We start from the raw sequence: 27,093 nt of genomic DNA, 5'->3' as shown, positions 1-27,093 counted from the left end.
GCTGGCGTACTGTATAAAATGTAAAGAGGGCTACAAATCCCTCTTTACTACTGGAGAACTGTAGTTTACCCAAGTACATGAAAGAGAAATCAACAGGGGAGCCCGTAGGGTCAACCCAGCCTAAGCCCAAAGGTTGTAGGAAACTATATTCAACCATACAGTATGGCGAGACATAAAAAGGTCACCCATAAAAAGAGTAAAAGACTAGGTGAAAGTGGTGGGGGTTGGGGGGGGGGGGGTTTCACCTTCACCTAGGGACAAGATAAAATAGGTACCTAGTCAAAGCACAAAGTTCTGGGAAGATGAATCATTGATATGAAAATCGTACCCAACACCATTGCGGTCAATCTGTCCTCCGTTTTAACAAGCCTAACGAGTAATAATCCATTGATGTGAATTCACTGTTATGTATATGCATCTAATTAACTCTAACCCATAACGCCTTGATGAAGTTCACATGTAGCAAAACACGAGACTTTGTCACAAGTATAGCAGTTTTCACTTCATGTTCAAGAAAAGTTCATGTTTAATAAATGCTTTCAAATCACATTTACATAGTGCTAGTCTTGATAATCAGGCCAGTGCAACCTTTTCACAAACCTTCCCTCATTTATTATGCTAATAACCAGGCAAAGTGTCTCTTGTGAGCAGCAGAAAGCAGTCACTCTCTAAACTCATTTGGTAATGCGCAGATGACTCAATTGCTACCCTTCTAAAAGTAAAAAATATTTAGTTTCACCCTGTCAAGTTAATGCAAATTAGATCATTTTGACGAAGCTGTAAGGTCCATGGAATAACCTTGCGTTACAAGAAAAAGTGTGGACTTGCGGACCTCGTGGTGTTAGGGTACGACATTCATCCGTCATTTCTTTCGTGGCACTTTTTGCCGAGGGTTTTTTGTTGTTGGGGGGGGGGGGGGGGGGGACAAAAAAAAAACGAACAATATGGAGGGGGGCATATACGGGGTAGGGTGAGTTATAAGGAATAAAAAAAAAATAGGGGTTGGGGTTGGCGGACCTCCCTCCCCCAATAATAAGAAAAAACCCCAGCCTTTTTTCAGCAAAAAAAAGCAGCAAAAAAAAAAACTGGGGAGAAATTAACATAGAACCAGTGGTAGGTAGGGAGTGAGCAGTAATGACAAAAGCAACACAAGCCTCCTGGTCCCCCTCCACTGCGTTCGACACAATTCACCAGCTCGGACTAAACAGCCTACTCGCAAGCAAAATGAGATTCTCGAGCTCAATTCTCAACTTGCTTGCATCGTCCGGACCCAGACCCCAACCAAGCCATCCAGTTTGCCAACTTCAGATTATACCACCCCCCCTTGACCTGCAGAGTCTCACAAGACTAAGTACTCTGCCCAGTGATCTTTAAGCTGTACATGGAGTCGCTAGAACCACTTCCTCTGTGACTCAAACATCTAATTCCACCACAAAACGGACAACACCCAATGATCTAGATGGTGGATGTTTCAGTGCTACATTTTGGTTTGAACACGGATTGGTAATGAATCAGACTATGTTGGTTAATACAGCGATGGTTGGCAACTGCCTTCTCAACAATGTTTTCAATGTATGGAGGACTAGAGATCGGTCAGTGTTTCGCACCATCGTTTGGATACAAAGTGTTTCTTTTTTAACCTGGCAGATTAGGCCTGTATTTAGGGTAGCAGCTGCTACCCCTGGAAAGTCCTGTGCGCCCTAGCTGAGGAATCGCATACCTAGTGAGCAAAAACAATTAAACGAGAGTTTGGATGACAGCCCTTTTTACTTTCGGCATCTCCGACCCCCAACAAGTCTGCTTTTAGCAATAGCAGGGCACTCTTGACTTTTAAAATCAATCTTTTCAATCTTGCAGAAGCACACAGACAGCTTGTGAAGTTAAACACATGCATTTGAACAAATGTGATTGCACTACTCCAAAATTGTCCATGTTTAAGGGTGTTACACGCACATCTTGGCCCGGACAACTACTCACTCAGCTTATTACATGGTCTGAATTCATACGATTTTACAATGGGTGCCCAGTGGGGTCCACATCACACATCGGCTTTCCCCTTCCATTGGTTTCACTTTAAACCATGGGGGCACATCCAGTATTTGGATGAATGCAGTTCATCTGCGAGGGGGAGATGGGAAGGTAAGGCGAGAGAAGAGTGGGTCTACAGGAGAGGAGAGACGGGAGGGTAACAGAATATCATAAGGCAGGAAGGGAGGTAGAAAAAAGAATGAAACATTGCACAAGCAGAGTGAAAATAGGATGCAGGAGGTGAGACGGGAATGGAATGGGATAGCAGGAGGTAGGTAGAGAGGCCAAGAGAAGTGAAGACAGGGAGCTAAAATGGATAAGAAAAGGCATGCCTGGGGCTGAAGGAGAGGAGGAATGAAAACGAACTAGGCGAGTGGTTTGTGGAAGAGGTAGGGCAAAGAGAGGAGAGTATGTAGTGTGACTGATAGTATGCAGAATGTAGGAAGTAAGATGGGCATGTCGGAGGGCTGCGTTAGGGAGAATTTCGGTTTCTGTGCCAATTCCCATTAACCTTAGAGACCCCCAGCTCTTCTGTTGGACTCATGACTAAATTTTATTCCTGAGTGAGTGGGACCTTTTTCTCACTCACTCATCTGGTTTCCGAACTATGACTCTGTGTTTCTTAATGTTTTATGGAGTGTGGTAAACTCCATAGGCATCTGCTTTTGCCTTGCGACACACAGCACCTTCTGTGCATTGCCACTGAGAAGCCACTTGGACTTCTCCTAATGTTTAACATTTTCTTGGGTGTACTACTGTTCCCAAGAATAGTAAGATTATCCCTGTCTCACTTATCTTCACACACCAGCCTATGTGAAGTGCTGGGGGGTTACATAGTAACTCCTTAACCCATTCCTCATGTAACATTTTGTTACACTAACTCACTTGAATGGCTGGTGGCAGTGGTACCCCCAACCTAGTGACATGCATCTGCAGGATACCTCAGCTGCAGTGCTGCACCCAAGGGGGACCATTTTGCACAAAATTGCCCGTCTTTTTTTGCCATTTCATGTTGGGATTTTACTCGTTTTGCATCAGGTTTGAGTCCTTTGTGTGTTTTGCTTTGGCAGGCTTCGGCCCTGAAGCCCATCCAGGCTCTAGTGTGTCTGGAAAGGCATGAAGTGAAGGAGGGTCCCGAAACATCCCTGTCCTTTGTCTCTAGGTGTGCCCGAGTGAAACCAGTTCCAATTGGCCTGCTGTCTGTCCTGGAGGACAGCCACCCTTCTGTGCGATTGGTAGCCTAGAGCTGTAAATGAATGATAACTTGCATAAAAAAGCAAAGTGTTTGGGACTAAGAAGAGTCGACCACTGGAGGACACCATCCAAAGCAGAAGACGCCAGCAGCACCATCCTGGACCGCGATGTGCCCAGTAAAGCCCTGCAGCTGTGCTGACCCCATTTTCAAATCGACAGGGAAGATCTTTAAAGGACGACTTCCTCCCTTAGGTTGGTGGGACCGACTAGCCTCAAGACATTTGGTGCAACCCGACTTGCTGCGACTTTCCAAGCCTGCAGAATCCTAATACCCAGGTTACCTCGAGCACATGGTCTTCCGAAGTGCGAATCCGGCCAGATCTTCGTGGGCCTCTAGAGAATCCTACAGAAGCAAGAAATCTGCATCCAGATGCCCCTCACCAGAGTCCAGGCCCGAAGGATCAAGGAACTTCTAACCAGAGCCGTTAATTCTTCTTTGGTGCTGAGAAAAAGGCATCAAAACCACAAAGCTGCTGGATTGACGGAACTCCATTGCTGACGAGTCCCTCTCAAGAGTGCTGCCGCAGGAGCCTGCCAGCCGTTCTCCCTTTTGTCACCACGACCAAGGAACGGGAACAAGGGTCTGCTGCACTGCATCCATAAGGCATCCAGCTGGAACAACAACTTCAGTTCAAGGGTACTGTGGGGCTTTGGGTATTTTATCCTTTTGCCATTTGGTGTGCTTCCTACCTATGAGAGTGTCATTTAAACTTAAACACCAAGTTGACCTGAACTTACCTGCACTGGCCTTACAGCTTGTACTTTCTAAAAGGTGACACCTCGAGCTGCTGCGATTTCTCTTTTGAACACCGACTATTTAAGAAATGTTTTCTACTAAGAGCATCAGAACTTTGACTTTGCCCATTGACTTTGGTTGTCCTGGCTCCCTAAAGACCTCCTGCTCAACCAACCTATTGGCATTGGCAGTGCTTGTTCCCTTACACGTTTTAAATGGTGAACACTTTAATACTGGGATAATAAGCTGCCTGCGCTCCTTTGGGAGAATCTAACTGTTCTTATAGCCCATCAGTTTGTTCTGATCTAACCCTAACCTTTCCTTCCTTAAAGGACTCAATACTGCAAAGGTGATACAAATATAAATGCTATACTCACCTCAGCTGACATCACCCCTGGGAGCTGGAACATATGTAACATAGGAATGAATTACTCACCTGCTTTTGTGTTCACTTTTTGAATTGAATCCTAAATTTGGGATTAATGTTACAACTAATTTTTTGAAGAATGCTTTAAATATCCTTGTGTATAAATAAATCATGTATTATATAACTTTAAGCGTGTAAGTGTTTACTTTGATACCTGTATTTACTGATTTCATTGTACAGCTCACATTACCCCACTTAATATAAGCCTGGCTGCTAAGTCACTACCAACTTGTGTAGTACAGGCCTATATTAAAAGGTGGGGTACCCAATCCCAAGGGAGAAGTCTTGTGTAGTCCCGTACTAGTTGCACTGCACTAGTTCTTACCTAACAGGCTGGATGAAGGAGGTCATAAATGCAAGGAGAGGAGGGCTTCAGGCGTTCAGGCGGTATAGCGAAGAAACTGCCGATAGAAAGACACAAAGGAAGGGCTTCAGCAAGTGAGGTGAGATAAGGGAGACGTGCAGGGTGTGATAAATTAAGGAATACACCAAGGGGAGCTTATGATGTTAAGGAGAAAAAAAGGAGAGCAGGAACGAAGTACAGAAATCAGGTACTGCTGCAAGGGGAGAGAAGGAAGGGCTACAAGGGAAAAGAAATGGAAGGTCTGCAGAAGTTGAAAGGGGCTGCATAGAGGGATCTAAAAGGTGAGAACGGACAGAGAATTGGAAACAGCAGAATTAGAAGAGGGAGATGGGGATTGCAGAGGTACATCAGGGATACATTGGGGGAAATACGTTAGAAAAGAGGCTGCAGGAGAAAAAAACAGGTTAAAGAGAATAGCTGCCTACAAGAGTTGTAAGGAGAGAAAAAGGGGAATGAAACGAATGAGAACACAGGGCGGAGGGGGACTAACATCAAAAGCCACAGGAGGAAATGGGTGCAAGGGGTGGGGAGAAGAGGATCAAGCTAGGAGAGGAAAAGACAAAAATAAGACCGACAGAAAGAGAAAGGACAGGAAGTGGGGTGAGCAGAACCGGGGAGGAGGGTGTAAAGAAAGGCATTTACACTAGAGGGGGTGAAGACCTGCACAAGTAGAAAAGAGTGAATGGAGGGCTGCCGAAGATGTGATGGGGTGCAGGAAGACAAATATGAGAAAAGAATAGTGCAAAAGAAGAGAGAAAGCTGCAACAGAGCTGTGTCCTGAATGCCCTGCCTATCCACAGATACAGCAGAGTTGGAAATGGAAATCACTGATGAACATACACACCTGCCTTTTGGTTTTTGTGTAAGCCCCAAAAAGTGAAGAATGATTCCTAGGCTGTTTTGAAGTTTAATTCCTTACAGACGAAACAACCGAGGTGGGCATTAATGTTAGTACATTCTCGAAGCACCACGTTAAGAAAATTTTATTTAGTCTTTATCTGTTCGAGAGTAATGTCCATTTTTAATTTTTAGATGACTCGTCAGTGCTTTCGAATGAAAGGCGGCATGCAGCCAAGAGAAGTGTATTAATGTGAATTATAACAGCATTTCATGTGTTCACTTACTTGTATTTTTCACTTATCAAAAAGGCCACCCTTATGTAAGTATTTGCATAAAATATTCAAATAGGATCAATATTTATCTAGGTATCGCATCGTGTGAATTTACCATGGGTTTGAGTGAGGGAAGCCATTAGACTTGCTAGCCAGTACCAAAATATCAAGCCTAGCCACAGAAGGTAGAATATGAGCAATAGGATACCGATGGAAATGATGGGTGAGCGTGTGCAAACCTAGCTACTCACGCTTCTCTAAACGAACGGGGCATGAAGTGCCTGCTGGTTGAAGCTTTACAGGGTGAGAGATTGGGAGGCCAAAAAGCATATACAGTAGCCTTTGAAAAATGGACTAAAAGAATCGGCATTAGAACGTTTTGGGAAGGAATGGTGGGGGAAAACAGACTATTCTTAATGGAAGACTTGTCGGAAACAAATTTCTGGTTGAATTTGTTTAGAGGGAGAAAGCGGGGAGGGCGATAATCACTGTGCTGGTCTTAAATCAAGAAAAACATTGCGTCATGCTGTTGGGCTAAGCCTAGTATAGTAAACAGGACAATAGAGATGGAGAGGGGGATTGAGATGTCATATTTGCTGCCTGTAAAACTAATGAAAGAGGTTAAATTAGCACAGATCTGGTAGCAAAGAGCTGACCTCGAACAAAGCTTGAAATTAAAAAAAAGGGACAAGAAATAAAGAATGTAAACGCATACCAATATAAAGCTAAAAATGTCGGTCCAATACAAGGACTGAATTGCTGACTGATAGATTTATCAATTAAACTTATTACAAATCTGCTGTATTTGGAGGAAGAGAAAAGACCACATATAGCATCAACATGTTGCGGTCACCATGGTCTGTAGAAAGATGAGAGTATTGGAATGTGAAATGCTAAGAGGAAAAAGTAGAGTAACCATGTCTGAAGTGAAGAGCACAACGTGGCTATGCGTCACCCATACCAGGACTGCAATACAGTGTTAAGGTAAGTCATTAACACAGACAGCGGCACAGATCAACAGACATTTACAGCCCGATTCACAGAAGCGTTTTGCAATGGCAAAATCCCATAGGAAAATGCTCTGTGAATCAGGCCCTTAGAGTGACATTTTTCAACTAGGTCTAAAACACCTTAATGGAAAATGTATCTCAAAGAGGGAATGGCTTCCAGCGTCTGCAACAATCAGTCAAAGTTGAGTGCAAGCCTAGAACCCAAGAGTTGATATGCTTCAACAGGACTTGAACACAAAAAAGGTGAGGCCGACAAAATCAGGGGACTAAATGGACAAAAGTTTGTTAGGACTGATTCTTTATACTCTGGTGGACAGATGTATATGATATATTATGAAATTTGTAACACGCTTATACACAAGTGTTTCAAGGCGCGACGAGGCAAGGAAGGTGGAATAGAGTTGGGACAGAAACGATCTTACTAGGCCAAGTGACATTGAGATTGTGCAAGTGCAGGGCAGGGGGCAGTGCTGTACAAGGGATCAAAACAATAACAAGAAGTGCAGACAGCAGGTGTCCAAAAGTGCAGGTAAGGGGACATTAGTGTTACAGATACAGACCCAAGTTCAAGGATTTCCGGGAGGCAGTGCTGGTGTGCAACTGGGCAGTCAGGGACCTGGGCCCAAAATCATAGGGTAGCCAGGTGACCAGTGCAGTATCAGACAGGAAATCAGCAGGAGAGAGGAAGACAGAAGCAAAGAGGAGGTCTTGAGGTGATTCCGGAACTAGAGCTGGTTCTCCTCAAGTTTCAGAAAGGCAGGGAGGCACAGTCGAAGAAAGATCTACCACCAACTCGTTGCTTGGAGAAGCGACTGACCCTGAGGGAGCTGGAGGAGCGAAGAGCTCGAGTAGGAAGGTATTTAGGAAGAGAGATTTGGAGGTATTGAGGACCCAGGCCCCAGAAGGCCTTGTGGGCAATGCAAAAGGTCTTGAACTTATTCTTTGCAGCAACTGGGAGCCAATGCAGAGATTTCAGTGCTTGAGAGATACAATCCCTGGGCTTGAGGCCAAGGACAAGTCTCGCAGTCCTGTTCTGGATGAGTTGCAGAGGGCGGAGAGTAGAAGCAGGCAGATTTAGAAAGGGTTGTTGCAGTATTCCAGCCTAGAGGGAACCAGTGCTCTGGAGACGGTGAGCTTCTGGGGGAAGGAGAGGAAAGGAAGAATACCTCTGAGGAGGTGCAGTTGGTAGTTTGACTTCTTAACAACATCAGAAACGTGAGGAGAAAAAAAGGAGTGTGAAGTCGAAGATGACCCGTTGGTTCTTAGCCTCACAGGTGGCAGCAGAAGAGCGCCAAGGGAGGCCGGCCAGGGAGTGACAAGAAAGGAGGGTACAGGTGTGCCGATGAGGAGAATCTCCGTCTTACTGGCATTAAGGCAGAGATTGTTGGCGGCACACCACTCCTGGATAGCAGTCAGAGATGAGAAGGATTAGGTGGCAGAGGGGAGCCTGAAAACGAGCGGAGTGCCCGCATAGCACTGAAAGTTGGAGCAGAGAGCGACAATGAGAGGGCGAGAGGTGCCAGGTATTGGTTTAACAACCAGGGAGAGAGGTTATACCCCTGGGGAACACCACAGGTAGAGAGTGAGAGAGGAAAGGTGTCATGATGCCTACCCCCGGGGACCCAGACCAAGTCCAGCAACCCCGGAAGCAGGCATCAAATTATTATAAGCAAGCCCAACAACCCCTGCTAGGGGCTATTTGGGTGCAGTCCTGGCGCCTATGCGCCAGGCTCATATGGAGAGTCAGTCCTGCTGCCATAGGCGCCAGGCTCATAGATTAAAACTTACCTGATGCAGACCATGCTGCAAACTCACCTGATGCAGATCATGCTGCAAGAGCTCCAAGCAAAAAGAGGCTTGGAAGGGACTACTTTACCTAGGGACTATTTTTTTTACTCGGGTGGGGCTGGGGAGGAATACTTACCTGGGACTACTTTGGAGGCTATTTAAACCACGCCCGAAGAGCAGCACACGCTTTGCGTTATTCTGCATCCAGCATCGTAACGCTCACCGTGCCTGCAAGTCTGCATCCAGTCTTCTGCCACGCCCGCCTCGAGTCTGGAGCTCCTAGAAAAAGGGAGAAAGAAGGAGAAAAGGTTAGAACAAGAGCAATACCTTTGATCCTTACCTGAATTCCCGATCCATCACACCTTCAAGCTGGAAGAAAGAAGTGATTTTATGCGCGCCGCCTCGCCTGCTGCAGCGCCGCTCTGAACTCACCGGCCTTCGCAGCATCTTCACATTCCACCGCATCCTTCTGCATGATCCCGCCGCACTCCGGCACCTAAGGGGAAGACAAGGACAGCAAGGTGAGCCAAGGGAATACACAGAGGCATTATTAGTTACCCCCCATAGACTTACCTGATTTTACCACCGGGGGTACCATTCCTCTTCACGGGTCGGCGCAGCTTCCACTGCATCCTCGCCGAACCCCGGCCCCTAAGGGGAAACAAAAGGACAGCAAGGTGAAACAAAGGGACAAACAAGGGGAAACCTCCTCTCCACAATAGACTTACCTGATTTTACCGCCGGAGGCATTATTCCCCCGAGACTTCATACTTTCTCTCAGCGCCTGAATAAGGGAGAAAGCAACAGGTTACATATTGACATTATTGTTGGATAATACAAATCCTTACCTGAATATTACCGGTTGCCACGAGGAACTCTTCGCTAGGGTCAAGCGGCAACCTGCAAGGAATCGGACAAGAGTGAAAGTCAGACATTTGAACTCTTACAAACTACATACTTAAGGCGTCTTGCCGGGAATCCCAGAGTCAATATTGTTCTGGAACTCACCAATTCCTTCGAGCCAGTGAAGCAACTGGTTATCTACGCGCCCCTGCGCTCAATGCAGGATGGAGAGCTCATCTTTCCAAACCATCAGGTGAGACTATAAGAGGGGCCATCAAAGGTGATCAGTGGGGAGAACAGCGGGAGTGGGGGGGAGGGTTAACGCTTAACTCCATGGGTGGTCAATTCCCCTTCTCCATTTGCAGAAGAATATTCCTACGGGCCAAGCAAACGAAGCTAGGTGGGCCAGTCCAGTCCGTCATCTCGGCACTACGCGTCACATTGGTGGAGACCGCAGCTGTCCAGTTCAGAGCGACGCCCCTGTGGGAGCCAGGTGAGCGTAACAAAAGGAAGAACCCAAGTTGGACCTGCGAAGGTCAGAGGAACGAGGACAGCCAGGCCAGGGCCTGATCGGTGATACCAGGTTATCACAAACGATTGAGCAGGATGGCATGGGTGACCGTGTCAAAGGCAGAAGAGAGATCGAGTAAGAGGAGGACAGAGGGGAGATTAGAATCAAGGTTAGAGAGCAGGTCTTCACGGATGTTCAGGAGAGCCGTTTCCGTGCTTCTGGCTGCTCTGAATCCAGACTGATGGTCATGGAGACAACCAACAGATTCAGTGTGAAGATAAAGCGGTGAGATGGCCAGCTTTTCCAGGAGTTTAGCGGGTTGGGGGGCGGTCGGCTGAGGGTTTCTTAAGAGGGTGCACAAGAGTGCTTCAGGGGGGGAAGGGAAGGCTCCAGTGGCAAAGGAGTGGTTGCAGAAGTCAGCCAGGGCAGGAGCGAGGGTGTCAGTGGGTTTTGGAAGACCAGAGCCTGTTTTGATGAGACTTTCATAGATCAGACTGGTCAAGAAACCTTGCCAGGGGAGAACAGAAGAAAGGAAGAGAAAGAGGGAGGAGAGGTGGCCACAGGGGGGCCGGAGGTAGAGGAGAGAGTAGAGGGAGGGGGAGGAGAGGATGGACAGGATGTCCTGGGATTTAGAGATGAAATGAGAAGCTAGGGCCATGCAGAGGGGCTGGGAGGGGACAGGAGAGGTAGAGACTGCAGCAGGATTGGCCAGCTCCTTGCAGATTTTAAAGTGTTCGGCCGAGTTGTTAGATGCCGGAGAGAAGCATGCTTGGATGTGGGTGTAGTGCAGACATATTGCCTTTGGAGCAGGCAGCAGGCCAGTTTGTCAGAGGATGCGAAGAAGCTAGTCATTTCCTCTTCGCCACTCTGCACTTGCGCTTAAGGGTGACGAGGTCAGAGTCATACCAGGAGTTGCACTTGGCTTGGGGCTTCAAGCGGATCCTCGTGACAGGGGCAAGAACATCAAGAGTATCAGAAGAGTGGAGCATGGAAAGTGAGTCAGCCAGAGGATGGGGGGTGGAGGGGACTGGCGGCGAAAGCGTCAACTGACACATGCTTCATGGGTCGGATGACTGAGAAGGTAGGTGGCAGTGCTCGAGTTGGCTTGGCCTGAGGGGTAGAGAGGGAGAGATGGGAGGAAAGGAGCAAGAGATCACTCCAGGAGAGAGGAGTGGTGAGAGAGATAGAGAGGGGGAGGTCTGAGGAGAGCAGAACATCCAGAATGTGCCCTGCAGAGTGAATCGGGCCAGAGGGGATAATAGAAAGAGACAGTCGCAGAGGTTGCAAAAGAGTCCAGAGGAGGGACAGGAACCATCCAGGTGGAGGAGGAGTTGACTGGTCGAGGCTAGGAGGGAGGAGGAGAGGTCCGCCCACTCAGAAGAAGGTGATCTGACCAGGTGGCCGATAGATAGTAGCCATGGTAAGAGTGGCCAGGAGAGAAAGAGCCTGTAGACAAAGCATTCGAAACAGGAGTAGGCCTGCATAGGAATGACAGAGGCAGGAATCTACTCTGGAAAGATCAAGGCTACACCCCCTCCGGAACGGTTGGATCTGGACGCGGAGAGCATCTTGTAGCCATCAAGGAGAAAGAGTGTCAAAGCTTGTGACAGAGCTGGCCGAGAACCATGTCTCTGTGAGACCGAGAAGGGCAACCTACACTGTGACAGGGACAACTCTGGGAGCTGGAGCCAAACCAGTTCAAGGTAGCAAGGCGAGTAGTCTAGGCTAAGTCTCAAGAGTTGGTGAGCTTGTATGGCGCCCACAATTAGTACATAGAGTGAAGCAGTCAAGGAACACACTGACTAACTGACTTCTTTACTTATGGCTAAATAACAGTGAACAAGGTATTGGGCGATAATGTCCCTATACAGAATGTCACTGGGAAAAGCCATTGGTGACATATGGTGAAGGATGTCCCCTGCTCCCATTTAAAAAAAATAAAATAAAAAAAAAAAAGAAACAGGGGTTGCGGGGGTGCCCCCACCGCATGTTCAATGTTATAATGTTGCTGCAAAAAACCAGCAACTTTTTTTGTCAGGGGAAATTTTTGCGGTGACATTATTACATGGAACCGTGAAAAATGACTACTAACAGGTAATATCACACAACACTAACATTAGATACATATATACAATTACTGGAGTAGGCCAAAATACATATCAAACCCCTGAAAAGGAAGGAACAGATTCGTAGGGAGTAGTTTCTTACCAGATCGGCTATCAGCTGCCTCCACACCTTCAATCCACCCTCTTCTTGTTCCGGGTTTCTGCCCCTCGCTTCCTACCATACCACGGACTCTGCGTCAGCCCACTTTAGCAGGTCCCTCCAGCAATTTCCCATAGCGGATCCGCTCTGTGCCTTCAAACCCATTGCTATTCTGCATTTTGCTAGTATATATGCTAGGTCTTTAAGTTCGCTCAATTGTTTGGCTTGTTTCGGTCTCGGGAAACCCCCTAATAGACACCTTCGGGGATCCCACATCTAGGGTAACGTCTGCTATTGCCATCAACTGGGCTGCTTCACCCCAGAATCTACTTCTCTCTATACATGCCCAAAACATGTGTACCATATCTGCATTCACCCCCCCACACTTCAGACATGACTGAACCTTTGTCGGGTTGAACTTGGCTATCGTATTCGGGACCAGGTATGCCCTATGGGTAACATAACTGGATTTGTTGTAAATGCGCATTCTTCAACATCTTTTTGTGGTACCCCATTGCCCTTCTCCACCCCCCCCATCCAACATTGGCTCTTCCAAGTCTGCTTCCCAAGATAGCCTTGTCTTCTCCAGGTCCTCCCCTCCCTTAGACATCAACAGCTCATATATGCGCGAGACTTCATGCCCCCCCCACCCCCCCATCTGACACATTTTAAAATGTTTCTACCCTTTAGTCTACCTGTAAGGGCATCTCAGTCTTCGGCCACTTACGCCTAAACTCTTTCACCAGACGAGTATACGTAATGCGTTGCCCTTCGTGCACTCCAGTCACTTACAAGCTCTTTGAATTCCCTGGGCTCTCCATCTGTAACTATGTCGCCTACTGTCGCTACTCCCACCATCTATGCACATTTAACCCGACTTGTTCATCAGCCCCCTCCAGCACCACTTTTGGTATCTGTGGGGAATACGGTGTTACCTTACCCATCATGAGACAAACTCTAATCCATATTTACCTCCCCAGCCCCAACAGTAGATTCCCTCTAAACATGCATGAATCAGGCAGCCATATTACTTTTTTCAAAAAGAACAGGGAATATTCTGCGCGTAGCAACCTGGATTCCGGTGTTTGTTCGTCTGACAACCATTTGGCCATGAATTGCAGCTGGCTGGCTATAAAATCTCTCTCAAAATTGGGCAGTCTTATGCCTCCCTGTTCACACGGATTCTGAAGCTTCCACAGTGCTACTCTACGCCTGGAGTTGTGCCATATGAAGCCCCCGCATATACTCTGCAACTTCCTAAAGAACGCCTGAGGTATTCAAACAGGACATTTGCAAAGTAATGTAACATTCTCGGTAGCACCACCATCTTCAACAAGGCTGCCAGCCCCCTCATGGACAATGGTAGCCTCTCGCAAGTGGTCAAGCATTTCTCAATCTTGTTCACTGCCTTAACCGTATTATTATTCATGTGTTCTATCTGAGCATCATGGTACACATCTATTCCAAGTATCTGAACGGGTCTACCTCACACTTAAATCTGTGGCACCAACAACTCATGCACTGGTTTCCCGGTATATACTCCCAGAGGGAACAGGCTCGATTTCAGGGGATTAATGGTTATGCCAGACAGCAATGCTTACTGTTCGAACACCTCTAAAACATATAGTAGATTCTCTTCTGGGCATTGTAGATACAGGAGCATGTCATCCGCATATAGCGAGATCAAGTGTCTCCGCCCCCTGGGGTGCCGATGCCCACCTCCCCATATTCCTCCCGTAAATAAGCCGCTAATGGTTCCAGTGCTAAAATAAAGATCAGGGACCACCGGCATCCTTGCCTCGTACCTTTATTTAGCGGTCATTGCTCTGAAATCACCCGGCCCGTTTTAACCCTTGCTATTGGCTCATTATACAGAAGACTCACCCATTCAATGTACTTGGGCCCAATACTGAATTCCTTCAGTACTGATAGCAGCCACAGCCATCTGACAGAGTCAAATGCCTTAACTGCGTCTAATGAAACCACTGCCACCTCTTGTGCATCTCTCTGGGTATTATCTACTATATGGTGTAATCTCCGTAAATTATTTGTTATGTTCCTATGTGGTACATATCCCGTCTGATCTGGTGTATAAATTTACCGATGACCAGCCTGAGCCTTTTTGCCATGACTGCTGTGAGAATTTTCCCGTCTCGATTCAACAGCGACAGTGGCCTGTATGTGCTACAATCTATGTCCTGCTTACCCAGTTTAAGGAGCAGGATAATTATCGACTCTCTCAGAGTCCCTGGCAATTTACCCCTATGCAATGCTTCATCGGCTCTATATTCTTTGTAAAGTTCACTGGGGTGACTGTCCGCCCCTGGGACTTTGCTGGTTGGTAGCTCTTTTATTACACTTTCCAGTTCTTCTAACATGATAGGACCTTCCAGGCTATCTCTATCCTCAGCATTTAGCTTAGGAAGCGTGATCTCAGTCAGCACCTCCTGTATATTCATCTCTTCCACAGCTACAGCCTCACACTTTAGTTGCTTATAGTAGTCATGAAAACATTTGTTCACCCCTTCCTGTGTCTCAAATAGCTCCCCACCTCTTCCCTCAACCGCTCCGATGCCTTTTGGTCTCGCTATTATTCAGCCACGCTAACAATCTACTTTGTTTGTCTCCTTCTGCGTGTTGTTTCTCAACATATTTCTTATTAACTCAATTTGCCTAACCTATTCCAATGCACTGCACACTCGTGCTGTAGGTCGGACACCTTCTTAGCTTCTTTCCAGTGAGCCATTTCCTTCTCGCATTATGGTTTCTATCCTTTTCTCCGCCTCCTGTAGTTCCCATGTTACCACCTACTGCAACCCTTTTGACTTTGCTATGGCTGCCCCTCTAATCACCACCTTAAAGGCTTCTTTTAGCGTACCAGCCGAATCTACGCTACCAGTATTTTTCTCAAAATACTCCTTCACCTCAGTTCTCAAACGCTCCTGAAAACCTGCGTCTTTCAGTGCTTCGACCCTCAATCTCCAGGTAGGTATCCTAGCTCGGGGCGAGTGGACTCGCCATGTTACAACCAGTGGGGCATGATCCGATAGGACCCTAACTTTATAGTCCGCATGTGTGAATTCCTCCTCCCCGTCCATCATTTCCTCCCCCGCAAACAGATCATCTAATCTAGTGTATAAATTCTTCGAGGCCGTGCAATGAGTACCCTCGCTCCTGTGGGTATCTTCTCCTCCATATATCCAATAAGTTGAGCATGTGCAGCATTGCGTTCAGGGCTTTGGCCGCCGGGGCTGGATGTGCTAACTTGCTATGTGATCTGTCCATTCTCTGGTCTAGAGTGCAATTAAAATCCGCCCCATCCCTGTATGGGCTAATTTTGGGATACAGAGCTCCAAAATATGCTGCGGTGTCCTGGTTTGGGACATACATGTTAACACTTTTCTCTACTCTCGACTAACCCCCTAATAATTACCATCATGCCATCCATGTCCACATAAGTCTGGAGGAGCTTGAATGGGACCGACGGTGCGACCCATATTGGAGCCCCTCTGGCATATGCAGAGTATGTTGAGCCCACAGTCACTCCACCCCATTTACGTGCTATCATGTCCTGTTTCTCTTTAATAAGGTGAGTTTCCTGTAATAATGCTATGTCCATTTTCTGCCTTCTCAAATATGTCATCACCCGGTTCCTTTTTATGCAACTGTTCAGGCCTCTCACATTCCAGGATGCGATATTATCCAAAATCTTTGTTCTCCACACTGACAGTCTCCCCCTCCTCTCCTTCCACTTTCCCACCAGCCCAACTGTAGGCCAACTTCCCTCCACTACACCAACTCCCATCCCCCCGCCCCAACCCAATCGTTCTCAACTTTTGCCCAGCTCGCACACTTACCTTATTGGAACAGGCGTTGGCGGACTGCACGCCCCACCTGCACATCCTCCATGTTGACGTCCCAGACAGTAGAGTCTGGTGAAGGTGTGTGGCTCCGCCCATGTTGCTGCTTGGCAAATGTCACTGAGCGGTATGCCGGCCCACAGCGCAGCCGATGATGCCGTGGACCTCGTAGAATGGGCCCTGGGGGTTGACTGCAATGGCTTGCCGGGCTTGTTGTGCCCTCTTGACATCCAGGAAATGTATCTCTTTCTCCGCCGGAGTGGACGCCTTAGGAAAAAAGGTTCAAATGGTGGTTTCATGAGGGCCGAAAGTACCAAGTTGAGACTCCACACCAGAAAACATTTCTTCAGGGGAACGTCCTGAAAAGGCCTTTGAAGAAATGTTTAATCAGCCCGTCACTGAATAGCGGTGTAGCGTTGCGTTGCCTCGTGAACCTGGAGACGGCAGCCAAATGTAACTTGATCGAGGACAACGCCAGACCCCCTCTTTGCAGGAGTTGTGGAGGCGAAACCTGCGATGGCTGCACGTTCGGCTGCCGTGCACAGAACCTTTTCCACTTTCGGCAATAAGACCCGTTGGTAGACGGCGCCCTTGCGGCCGCCAAGATGCAGCAACAGTCCTGTGGAATGCTTAGGTGTCCAAAATCGGCATGGTCAGGAGCCACGCTGCAAGGCTGAGGGAGTCTGGGTCGTGATGCCTCACCTTTTCTTCGTTCTTTGACTGAAGATCCAGCTCGGACCCCCAGATGACGAGGGCCGTCCACTGCTAGGTGAAGATGGTCCGAGAACCAGGTCTGCCGGGGGCAGGACGGAAATACCAGGATCATCTTGCACAGAACCTTGCGCACCATCTGGATCAGAGGAAACGGAGGGAACACGTACGCGAACAGCCCCATCCATGGGAATGAGACTGCATCCCATCCTTGAGTCCAGATGAGCCACCCTGCATACCCCTTACTATGTTGTCGGAGCAGGTCCACCATTGCAGGGCGTCGACCAGCGCCCACCATTGCAGGGTGTCGACCAGCGCCCAGGAGATAAGAATCTTGTCGGAACAGGAACCTAGAACCTGTGTATTTGTATTTATTTATAAAGCGCAACCAGGCCCGGAGGCATAAGGGCGCGTAAGTTCGTTAAAGAGTTGCGTTACAGTTACAGGAAGGTACAAGCAATGCAGTCAGCAAAAAGTTCCAACTGTGACCATCTCGAAGCGAGAAACTCCTGTACTGGCCACATGAAAAGCCAACAATGTGGAATTAGTGGGATGCAGGATGCTTTGGAGCCTAGAAGAGACATGAATACCCGGACCATAATCGACGTCCCTGGCAGCAAGGTACTTGCCATGGACGCCAGCTTATGGCTTCACCAGATTCATTAATCACCCACCTTCATTAATCAAAGAGTGCTCAGAATCCCTCCCCCCCCCATCATTACAGCCTTCATCAATGCCTCCTTCGCATCTGGAACTGTACCACAATGCCTAAAAGAAGCTTGGGTCCGCCCGCTCCTGAAAAAACCCTCTCTCGATCCTTCCTCCCCTAACAACTATCGCCCCATCACCACCGTCCCCTTTCTCCTCAAAATCCTAGACAAAGCCGCACACAATCAAATCCAACACTACCTGGAAACCAACTCCATCCTAGGCAAAAGACAATCAGGCTTCCGCAAAGGCCATGGGACGGAAACTGCCCTTCTAGATTTAAAAAATCAAATTACCAAAATAATGGACACAGGCAAACCTGCTCTCCTCCTTCTGCTCGACCTCTCTGCAGCATTTGACTTGGTCGACCACAGCATTCTCACATCTCACCTCCTCAATGCTGCACACTTCTCTCACAAGGCTACCACTTGGATCACATCCTTCCTTTAAGGTAGGGCCATTAAAGTGTACTCGGGCCATTAAAGTGTACTCGGACCAGGACAGCGCCCCCCCCACCACTATAAACTGTGGTGTCCCACAAGGATCCTGCACTGCTCCGACCCTCTACAACCTATTCACCAAACCCCTCTTTGACTTACTGGACTCCCTCAACATAGCGTACACAAACTACGCAGATGACACGCAAGTTCTCTTCCCCCTCTCAGGAGACTACGACCTAGACTCAGAAGCCCTCCTCAAAATCTACTCGACCATCCAAACCTGGATGGCTATCAATGGTCTCTGCCTAAACGGAGACAAAACCGAAATCATCATCCTAGCCCCCAACGAAACACTAACCAAACTTAGCCCCAACTATTCTCACATGTTCATCGACAATATTAGCATACCTGTCTCCTCCGCCGTCAAGACCCTAGGAGTCTACATTGACGCCACACTCTCAATGACAAGACAAACCAGCGCCATCGCCTCAGCTTCTGCTCCGACTACCAAACTCATCTACGCCATAAAACCCTACCTCACCTCGCCTAACTGCCTCTCCATAGCCAGAGCTACTATAGGAGCCAGATTGGACTACTGCAACGCCCTCCTGGCAGGCACATCGTCAAAGAACCTAAGCAGACTCCAAATAGTGCAAAACAATGCCCTCCGCGCTGCACTACACATTCCCAAAACTGAACATATTTCACAGGCCAGAAGACTTGTCCACTGGCTCCCAGTTAATGAAAGAATCAAATTTAAAATCCTCACTCTCACACACAAGTGCATCAATCATACAGCAACCCCCTACCTATCTGAAACTATAACTAAGAACTCTTCCACCCGTCCCAGAAGAAGCCACCATGCCAACCAACTCCGAGTACCCACTGTAAAAAGAGCCAAAGCCGGCGGCATTGGCTTCCCACACATAGCTCCTAAGCTCTGGAATGCCCTCCCTAACGCACTCAGAGCAGAACTCTCTCTGTACCTTTCGCAAATCTCTCAAAACCACTCTATTCAACTAACTCCATCCTTCCTTCCTTCACCCACACCAGCTCGCACACGTCTGTTTCGAAATATGTCTGATAGGTAACGTGCCTTGTAATGAAAACTGCTTTGTTGTAACCACCTTCCTTCTACGGTAACCAGACTATGTATGTCCTCATGTAACAGCGCCACGATGCCCCCGGGCTGATGTGTGCTCTAAATAAATCTGAATAAATAAATTGAGATGCGCAGGGAAAAGAGCCCCCAGAAAAACCAAGTCCCTGGAGCGGGTCAGCCAAAATTTGGCGAATTTGACCGCAAAGCCCAGACGTTGCAACAGGATCAAAGCCGTGTGAAGAGACTGCGACGTTCGCTGATTAGTCGCCCCTCTGACCAGCCAGTCGCCCAGGTACGGATACACATGGTGATCCTCCCTGCCACAGGAGCCAGGCACTTGGTGACCGTCCTGGGAGTAGACTTGGGGCCAAAGGGGAGGACCAGAAACTGGTAATGCTCATTGCCGACCACAAACCGTAGAAACTTGCGATGTTTGGGGTGCATTGGGATGTGGAAATAAGCATCTTCTAGATCCAAGGACGCCAGGAACTGCAGACGCCAGGAACCCCAGGCTGCAACGCCCGAATAACTTCCTGCAACGTTGGCATCCTGAACTTTTGGTGTTTCACAAGTTTGTTTAGCGGCCTCAGGTCCAGAATGGGGCACACTTTCCATTCAGCTTTTTGATGACGAAAAACCGGGAGTAGGTTCCATGTCCTCTTTCCGACGTCGGGACCTTTTCTATAAACCCTTTCTCCAGGATCAGGCGCACCTCCTGCCTCAAGACTGGCGGGTGCGAGACCTTCACCGGTGGAATAGGGAGTGGTAGAAGCCGGAACTCAAATGAGTGGCCAAACTGCACTGCATCCAGCACCCATCTGTCCATTGTAATCAAACGCCACTCGCCGTCATGTTGAGCCACTCCCCTCCAAGTCAACTGCCCTTGTGCCAGTCATTGTGGAGGTTTGGACTGGCGGTTTTTGGTAGAGGAGGAGGCGGAACCTCTCTTCCGCTGACTGATAGTCCTTTGCTCGCATAGCTGACTTAAGATCGATGAAACCCCTGAGAGGAATAGCTGCAGCGACTGTAGGCCGTGTGACGCGATTCCGCAAACCTGGCGTTCCCCGAGGCTCCCCGAAAGGGGCGAAACTAACGCCTACCCTGCAGCATTGCCAGGGACCTCGCTGTATCCGAATCCCCCTTCGTATTTTTTAGAGACTCGTCAATTTTCTCCCCAAACAGCTGCTCCCCCTCGCAGGGCGTGTCCACCACTTATGCTGCACTTAATCAGTACAGCGCAACCTTGCCTGCCGACGGAGGACAGCTCCATTATTTATCCGTTTAAACCCACACTCCGCCAAGTCCACCGTACTATTAATGCTATGATTGGAGGCTTCCTTCCCTCACAAACTAGGATCATCGCCTCCTTACGCTGCTGCGCAGGCAGATGGTCCAGCAACGGCTCGAACCTGTGCCACATTTCCCTTTCGTAGCCCGCCATAATGGCCAACAAGTTGGCCGCCTTCACCGTCGTCGCACCCACCGTCGGCACCTTCTTGCCAAAAGCATCCAGTTTATGGCCCTCATTGTCAGGGGGAGTCGCACACTTATGCTAGCTACGTGCCTTCCTACTGGCAGCCGCCGACACGACCAACCTCAGCGTGGACTCGGGCGCCTTAAACTTTTTCTCCAAGCAGCCCTTGACCGCACGCTCCATGAAAGGATGCCGCATCGTGCAAAGCCCTTCCCGCCAAACGTGGGCCAAGATGAGGATAGAGAAGACAGCCTTCAGTCTTTTTCCCCATATGATCGAATAAAAAGCTGTATTTCTCCTCTTGCGGAGTCAGGCCAGGGCTGTGCTGGACTGCTCGGGGGATCCACCGCCTGGATGAGGACGACACCGTCGAGAGCGTGTCATGCGGGACGCTATCAGGGTCATACTCCACGAGTTCCCCTTCTTGCTGATCCCTACAAGGAGGGGGGACATCCCCTAGGAGATGGAACCGCAGGACGAACCTGGGGAGACTGCATTGGTGGACCCTGGTGAGAGGTAACCACCACATCATTCGGTCGGGGAATGGCTGGAACTTCCCGCCCCAAGGGCTCCATCAGGGGTTGGGGCACCATCAGGGGTTGGGGCACCGGGAGCCAGGCACCCAACTGTCCGAGGAGTGGCTGCAGCATAGTGAGCACTTGCATGCAGAGCAGGGAGTGCGGATTTACCAACGAATACTTAAGAGAACAGTCCCCACGCCGTCCGACGTAGATGAACCACCGGCCGTATGCCCAACACCGAAGGCTCCAGGAACGGATGAGGCTCCTCCTCCGGACTTGAGGCCAAATCGTAGGTGGAGGGATCTTGCAGTAGAATCTTCATCAGTAGCAAGGGCGCAAAGCCAGTCCCAGACGGCCACAGAACCTTCCCGGAAGGCAATGGATGTCCATCAGACCCCAGCGTACCCGCGAAACTCTGAAGTCCCACACCCACCGAAACAACCGTCGTCGAGGCAGTCGTCATGGTCGCCAGCCAGGCCATAGCCGAGGTAGTCGTTGGCAAGGTGGACGAAGGAATCGGGCCCTTTCTCCCCCCCCCCCCCCATCGTCGTCGACAAGCTCGTCGTCCGCGGAATCAAAGCCCCACTCGGCGGTCTGGGCTTCGCTGGCGAAAAGGACCGCTGGATGCGGAGCTGGAACGGCATCTGGAAGACTCTTTTCTTGATGGCGAATGACACCGGTCCTGACGACTTCATCGATGAGGACGAATGTGATTGCAACTTCTCCTTGTCTGAAGATGAGGGCCTGCACGATGGATCCTCAGGCTTCTCCAGCTGGCCACTGGAATCCTTCGACTTCTCAGGCTGTGGTGCCTGGAGCGAAGCCTCCGGACTCAGTGCCTGTCTGCACCAGCCTTGCCACCGTAGACTTACCGCCCTTTCCTAAACCCGAAGCCGGGTCTGCCCCCGAGTGTGGTCTCTTCGGCACCGGCTCTGCCGGTTGCGCACTCTAGTGCGGCGGAGACCTCTCCGCCGAAGAAGCGGACGACTTCCCCCGCGGGCTGATCCAACATCCGATCCCAGAGAGGGCCCTTCGTTCAGCCAGCAAATGAGCCGCTGGTTACGGTCTTTGAGTGTCTTCTGGGAGAACCCCTGGCAAATCTCCCAGTTCTCCACGGAGTGATTGGGGTACAGGCAATACAGACAGACCGCATGACCGTCCCCTTCATACACGTTCTTAAGGCCGCAGGTCTCGCATGGCCGGAACAATGATTCTTCGGGCCCACAGAGGACATGATGGGCCTGTAACACACCGCAGCAATGAAGCCGTGGAAAAATCAGAAGAGAAAAAACTATTCTCAAGAGGGAACACAAGGTGATCCCAACATTTTGGAGACGGTTGAAATTTGAAGGGAAGCAGCAGGGGCAGGGCTATTTATACTGAACGTCCTATTGGTGCAGCCAAAGCACCCATAATGACATCGCTAGGACACTCAAAGTGTCGAAGTTTTCCATAGGAAAACTGCTATATTAAAGTTACCGAGGTGTCCCAGCCTGAAAGATCAAATGCTGGAGCATTAGCATTACTAGTCCACAGAGATTCAATCCTAAATTCAGAAGTCCACCCTTAAAATGTATGGGGCCTTGTGCCAAAAAGTTCAGCAAAGTTCCATACAGTTTTGTGAAGCTGGGAAAATGGAAGGTACCAAACTTTTAAAAGGGAGTCTAAGGGTTGTAAGTATTGCTACAACTCACCCCCCACACTCCAATTCTTCACAGGACTTGGCAGGTCGATTGAAGAAGGTCCAAGGTTGCTTTTCCTGCCGTCAGCCTCAGCTGTGAATTCCCAGGGTTTGCAGGTTCGAGCAGCTCTTTGGTCAGTGTCTAATGTTGGTGCAAAGTCTCCCAGTTGAGGAATGCAGCCAAACTCAATGAAGGGCCCCTTTCAGGACAGGAATGGATGCAAGTAAGCAGTTTTGGACAACGGCCACCGATGCCTGGCGATGCAAAGGGATTCACATGCCGTGGTCAGACTTTCCCTCCTATCTCGTAATGTTAGGACTATGAAATCTTGTAGATGCAAGTCTTGTTGGACAAGCCGAGGATCCCCCACACTGCAACTGCAACTCGGAACGACATCTGCAGCACGGTAGCCCAAACTCAGAGCTGGTCAGCCACAGGGCGGTCCTGGGGCACTTCTGAATGCGCTCTTCCAGCCGACGTAAAGAATGGATATTCCCTCCACTCCAGGTGTCACAGCTCCTTCGTAGGACTGCTGGAGTTCTTCCAAGGGACAGGGCTCTACCAGGGCAGCAGCAGAAGTTGTTCACTAAGCTTTCTTCCTACAGGTCCACGGTCTCCTTGTAGGTCTTCTAGCTGAACAGAAGTCTTGGCTCCTTCAGTTTCTTCCAGGATTTCTTCAGAGTGGGTGCAGAGGTCCTCTTCTGATCCAAAAAGCCAGGTAAGAGCAGCAGCCCCCACTAACCAATGACCGATCTGCCCCACACACACCCCAGCAGTCGTCCACTCAGGACCACTGGCAGCAAAACACATTAATTTCACTCGGACACAGACAGACCTAGCTCACTTCCTAGCAGCAAACATACATAGCCCTCCAGTAGCCCCGCCAAAGGCCTCTGCTTTCCCAGGCACAAGTCCATATAAGGATTTTCCTGGCCTCTCAGGCCATGAAGAAGACTAAAAGACAAGATGGCCAAAGGACAAGCAAAAAATCTCTTTTCATGGTCATGTTTGACCACTAGCCACAGTTAGTAGCCAAACACTGTAAATGCGGAAAGGCTAAAATGAAGTGCACCAAAAAAAAAAAAAAGAAAATAAATACATTCACAAAACGATAAAGTAACTTTCTCCTGTAGTACTTTGCATCTGTTCCAAACCAAAGTATTGCAGATTTGGGACACAGGCAAACAAGTACTCACTTTTTTTTTTTAATGAATCCTAAAGTGGTTAACTTTCGCCAAATTTCAAAGTACAAAGCATGTGTAGGGGGTTCATATGGCATAATTCCAGGAATCGAATAGCGTTGTGGAAGCTTCAAAACCAGTATGAAAAAGGGGGCATCAGACTGCCCAATTCTGAGGTATACTTTGTGGCTAGTCAACTACAATATATGACGAGGTGGTGTCTGCAGGCCTGAGGGAGAGGAAGAGGTGTTGGTTGCCATGTGCCACTTGAGTATTCTAGGGGGTGGAGTGGTGTTACATGCTCACCTTGAGAACTTGACACGACAGTCCAGCTCCCAAAAGATTACAGAAGAGTTTCGAAGACATCAATATTTTAAACAAAGCCCCAAAATTGCTTTCATAGCTTTAGTGAAAATGGTCATTTGGAATACAATACATCATTTGGAAGAATAACGCAGAAAACATTAAACACATTTAACTCAACTGAAAGCAGAAGCGCTGTCCCACCCCACACTCCAGGTCCACAATTCCTATTTTGAGGGTTACAAATCATTTTTACCTGAATGCGCAGCACCGTATGCTTTTTTAACTGGATCGGAAAAAAGCAAAGGTATGCAGTCTGCGCCAGGAGCTGCTATAGTGACACCTTTCTGATTGGCTACTATCCCATCATAGCTGTCAGGTTCAGTCTTTCCCATGATCCAAACATCATTGCCATGAGCAGCCTATCGTTGCAGGGTAAAATAAGGAACAGTTATACAATTCTAAAACAAACTATTACTGTACTGATGAACATGTGATCAATTTAAGATGTGGGACATAAGCACTGATGTTACCTGACCAGAGCTCTTGCTTGTCCATACACTTGTTTGCAAATAATCAACTGGTCCACATATCAGCCAACAGTTGTACCTTTTGTGTAGGCATGGTATAGGCAATAGCCAGGTGCTGCCTTAACGGTAGTACATGGCCGTAAGAAGGCAACAGCTGGAAAATGGTGCAATTTCCTGAGGACCTATCAGTACCTGGCAAATGCCTACCCAGTACCTATACACACGCCAACATTGTTGGCTTGGTCAATGCTCGTTTTTAACAGGACATCAGTGCAAGGAGCAGAATAAATCAAGGTTTCGTGGACACACTTGGTTAAGAATTTTTTATTACACTGTAATTAAGCTGTTAGATCTCAGCAGACTGCTCAAAATAATACTGGGATTCCCGACTTAATGTTCATGCTTGACAGAGCCATCTGAAAGCGATCCCAAAGGGATGCCATAGGAATTAGAATGGCAATGGATAGGCTGGGTGGTAAATCAAACACCCACCAGCTGTGCATTCCTCGTCACATGTCATCACCCACCTACCCGTACTCAAATGCAATATTTTCACCTTAAACGTGGCGCTTGAGCGCCACCTAGTAGCAAAACTAAATTTTAAAAAAACTTTAAAATTTTAAGAGAGACTAAAAAAGGACCTCTCCAAGGCAAAGCCTCGTGACAGAATATGTGCTGTGTATACTAAAGAGGAAATTTAGCTCATAAAAAATAAGCATTGCTATCTATCAGTATCATCAAAAACTAAGTTCATGGATTTAACTTGTGCAAATGTGATCAGGACAGACGGTTTAACGCTCGTCGTTTACCTTCAGAAGGTGAAACCTCTCCGGATTAAATCCCACAGCCTTTGCCAAGCGACGCACATTTTCTGCAACCACCGCCTCTGGATCCTTCCGTTTGGGGCTGCTGAATAAATTTAAAGACTCGAGATTGGGAAGGTACGAAATCCCACCTGTCCTGGTGCTGAATCCATGTATGAATGTTGTGTCTGTTGATTAAAACAGTTACATTACAGCACCAATCAAGAGCATTCAGACAAGGAACCTTAAAATCGTACTTACTCCAAAAGCCCAATGCAAACCAGCATAACAATTAAGCAATTACTGAAAATAGCGATAGTTGTGTTTTATATTGGAACAGATTTCTGTGTTCACACATTCAAATGTGTTAAGTGTGGAGAAGGCGGGCAGAGGTGTGCGGCATGAGATGCACACTGGCACTACAGCTTAAAGAAAGGGTGGAGAGGAGATGGGATTAGAAAGAAAGGAGCAGAGGCACCTTGAGCACAATGAATTAGGAAAATGATTTCCTGCAATGTTGCTACACCTGAGAAATGGTCATTTATTTACTTTTGCAATAAACTCAGTAATGCAGCTCCCTTCACTTGCCCCTCCCCCTCAAACGCGGTTACCAAAAAGGCATGCTCTGCATTTGCCAGCCAAGTCATTTTCCATGGGCAAATCGTACTAGAATGCATAGGTGAAGGTGTGCAAGAGCAGGGAGAGGGCTGAAACCGTGTGGTAGGAAGTGGCATCATGCTCAGCGACTCCACCAAGCGTTGTAATGTGGTGCTGAAACGGGCCCCAGTGGCATCAAACATCCATGATGCTGTCAGAATAGGCACGGTATTCTAATAGTATGTCCATTAATTTGCATAATAATCCAGGTGTTCGCAAAAAAATTGAAGTGCTACAATTTAAAAATCAGGATTAGCTGCAACATGCCCCATAACAATAAGACAGGTAGTGGCATCTTCTAGTCACGTTCTGCAGTTATAGGTCATGTATTGGTACATTAGTATGTTTTATACTGCTCAAGCTCTCCACCATAGTAGTGTCAATGCGAGTCAACCTTAGTTATACCCTTAAAAATCTTAAGGTCAAACCTCCAATCCGTGCCCTGGGTACTCCCATCACATCTCCATGTACACAGACCCCTACATACTGTTGTCACACCCCTCTCCCAGGCACCCCCCCTCCCCACCAACCACCAAGTCAACAGAATAGGCACAAAAAGAGAACCGGGCAAAGTCGCCCATATAAACTCAAAATGCCCACCTATACAAGAAACACAATTCTATAGACATAGATCCATCAACAGGCAGCCATACACTCCCCATTCCCTGTGGCAGCAACCATCCATGCCCCCCTCCTAAAATGTAAAAAGAGGGGAGTTTAAGGGTAGTTGAAGAGAAGTGGCCATCATTATGTGACTAGGAGTACCAAGAGGTTTCCACTGTCAAAGATAGGACAGGAGGGCTTGTACGAAATAGATAGTGTCCTACTCAGCCAGCAGAAAGA

At 48.3% G+C, this 27,093-nt stretch overlaps 1 protein-coding gene across 2 annotated transcripts in view; it reads right to left on the bottom strand.

Moving 5' to 3' along the window:
- The window catches only part of LOC138527836 (purine nucleoside phosphorylase LACC1-like), a 144,553-nt gene that overhangs the window by 25,359 nt on the left and 92,101 nt on the right, over positions 1 to 27,093 (bottom strand). For both annotated transcript variants that reach the window (XM_069639138.1, XM_069639139.1), the window contains exons 3-4: positions 25,600 to 25,781; positions 24,517 to 24,682 (exon numbers count right to left, since the gene is read on the bottom strand). In XM_069639138.1, the coding sequence (XP_069495239.1) occupies positions 24,517 to 24,682; positions 25,600 to 25,781 (348 nt within the window). The remainder of the gene's footprint in view (positions 1 to 24,516; positions 24,683 to 25,599; positions 25,782 to 27,093) is intronic.

The sequence above is a fragment of the Ambystoma mexicanum genome, chromosome 7q, assembly GCF_040938575.1.
Source record: "Ambystoma mexicanum isolate Mex_15411 chromosome 7q, UKY_AmexF1_1, whole genome shotgun sequence".
NCBI lineage: Eukaryota > Metazoa > Chordata > Amphibia > Caudata > Ambystomatidae > Ambystoma > Ambystoma mexicanum.
The sequence above is the reverse complement of the archived record's forward strand: the minus strand, read 5'-3'. Positions and strand labels throughout refer to the sequence as shown.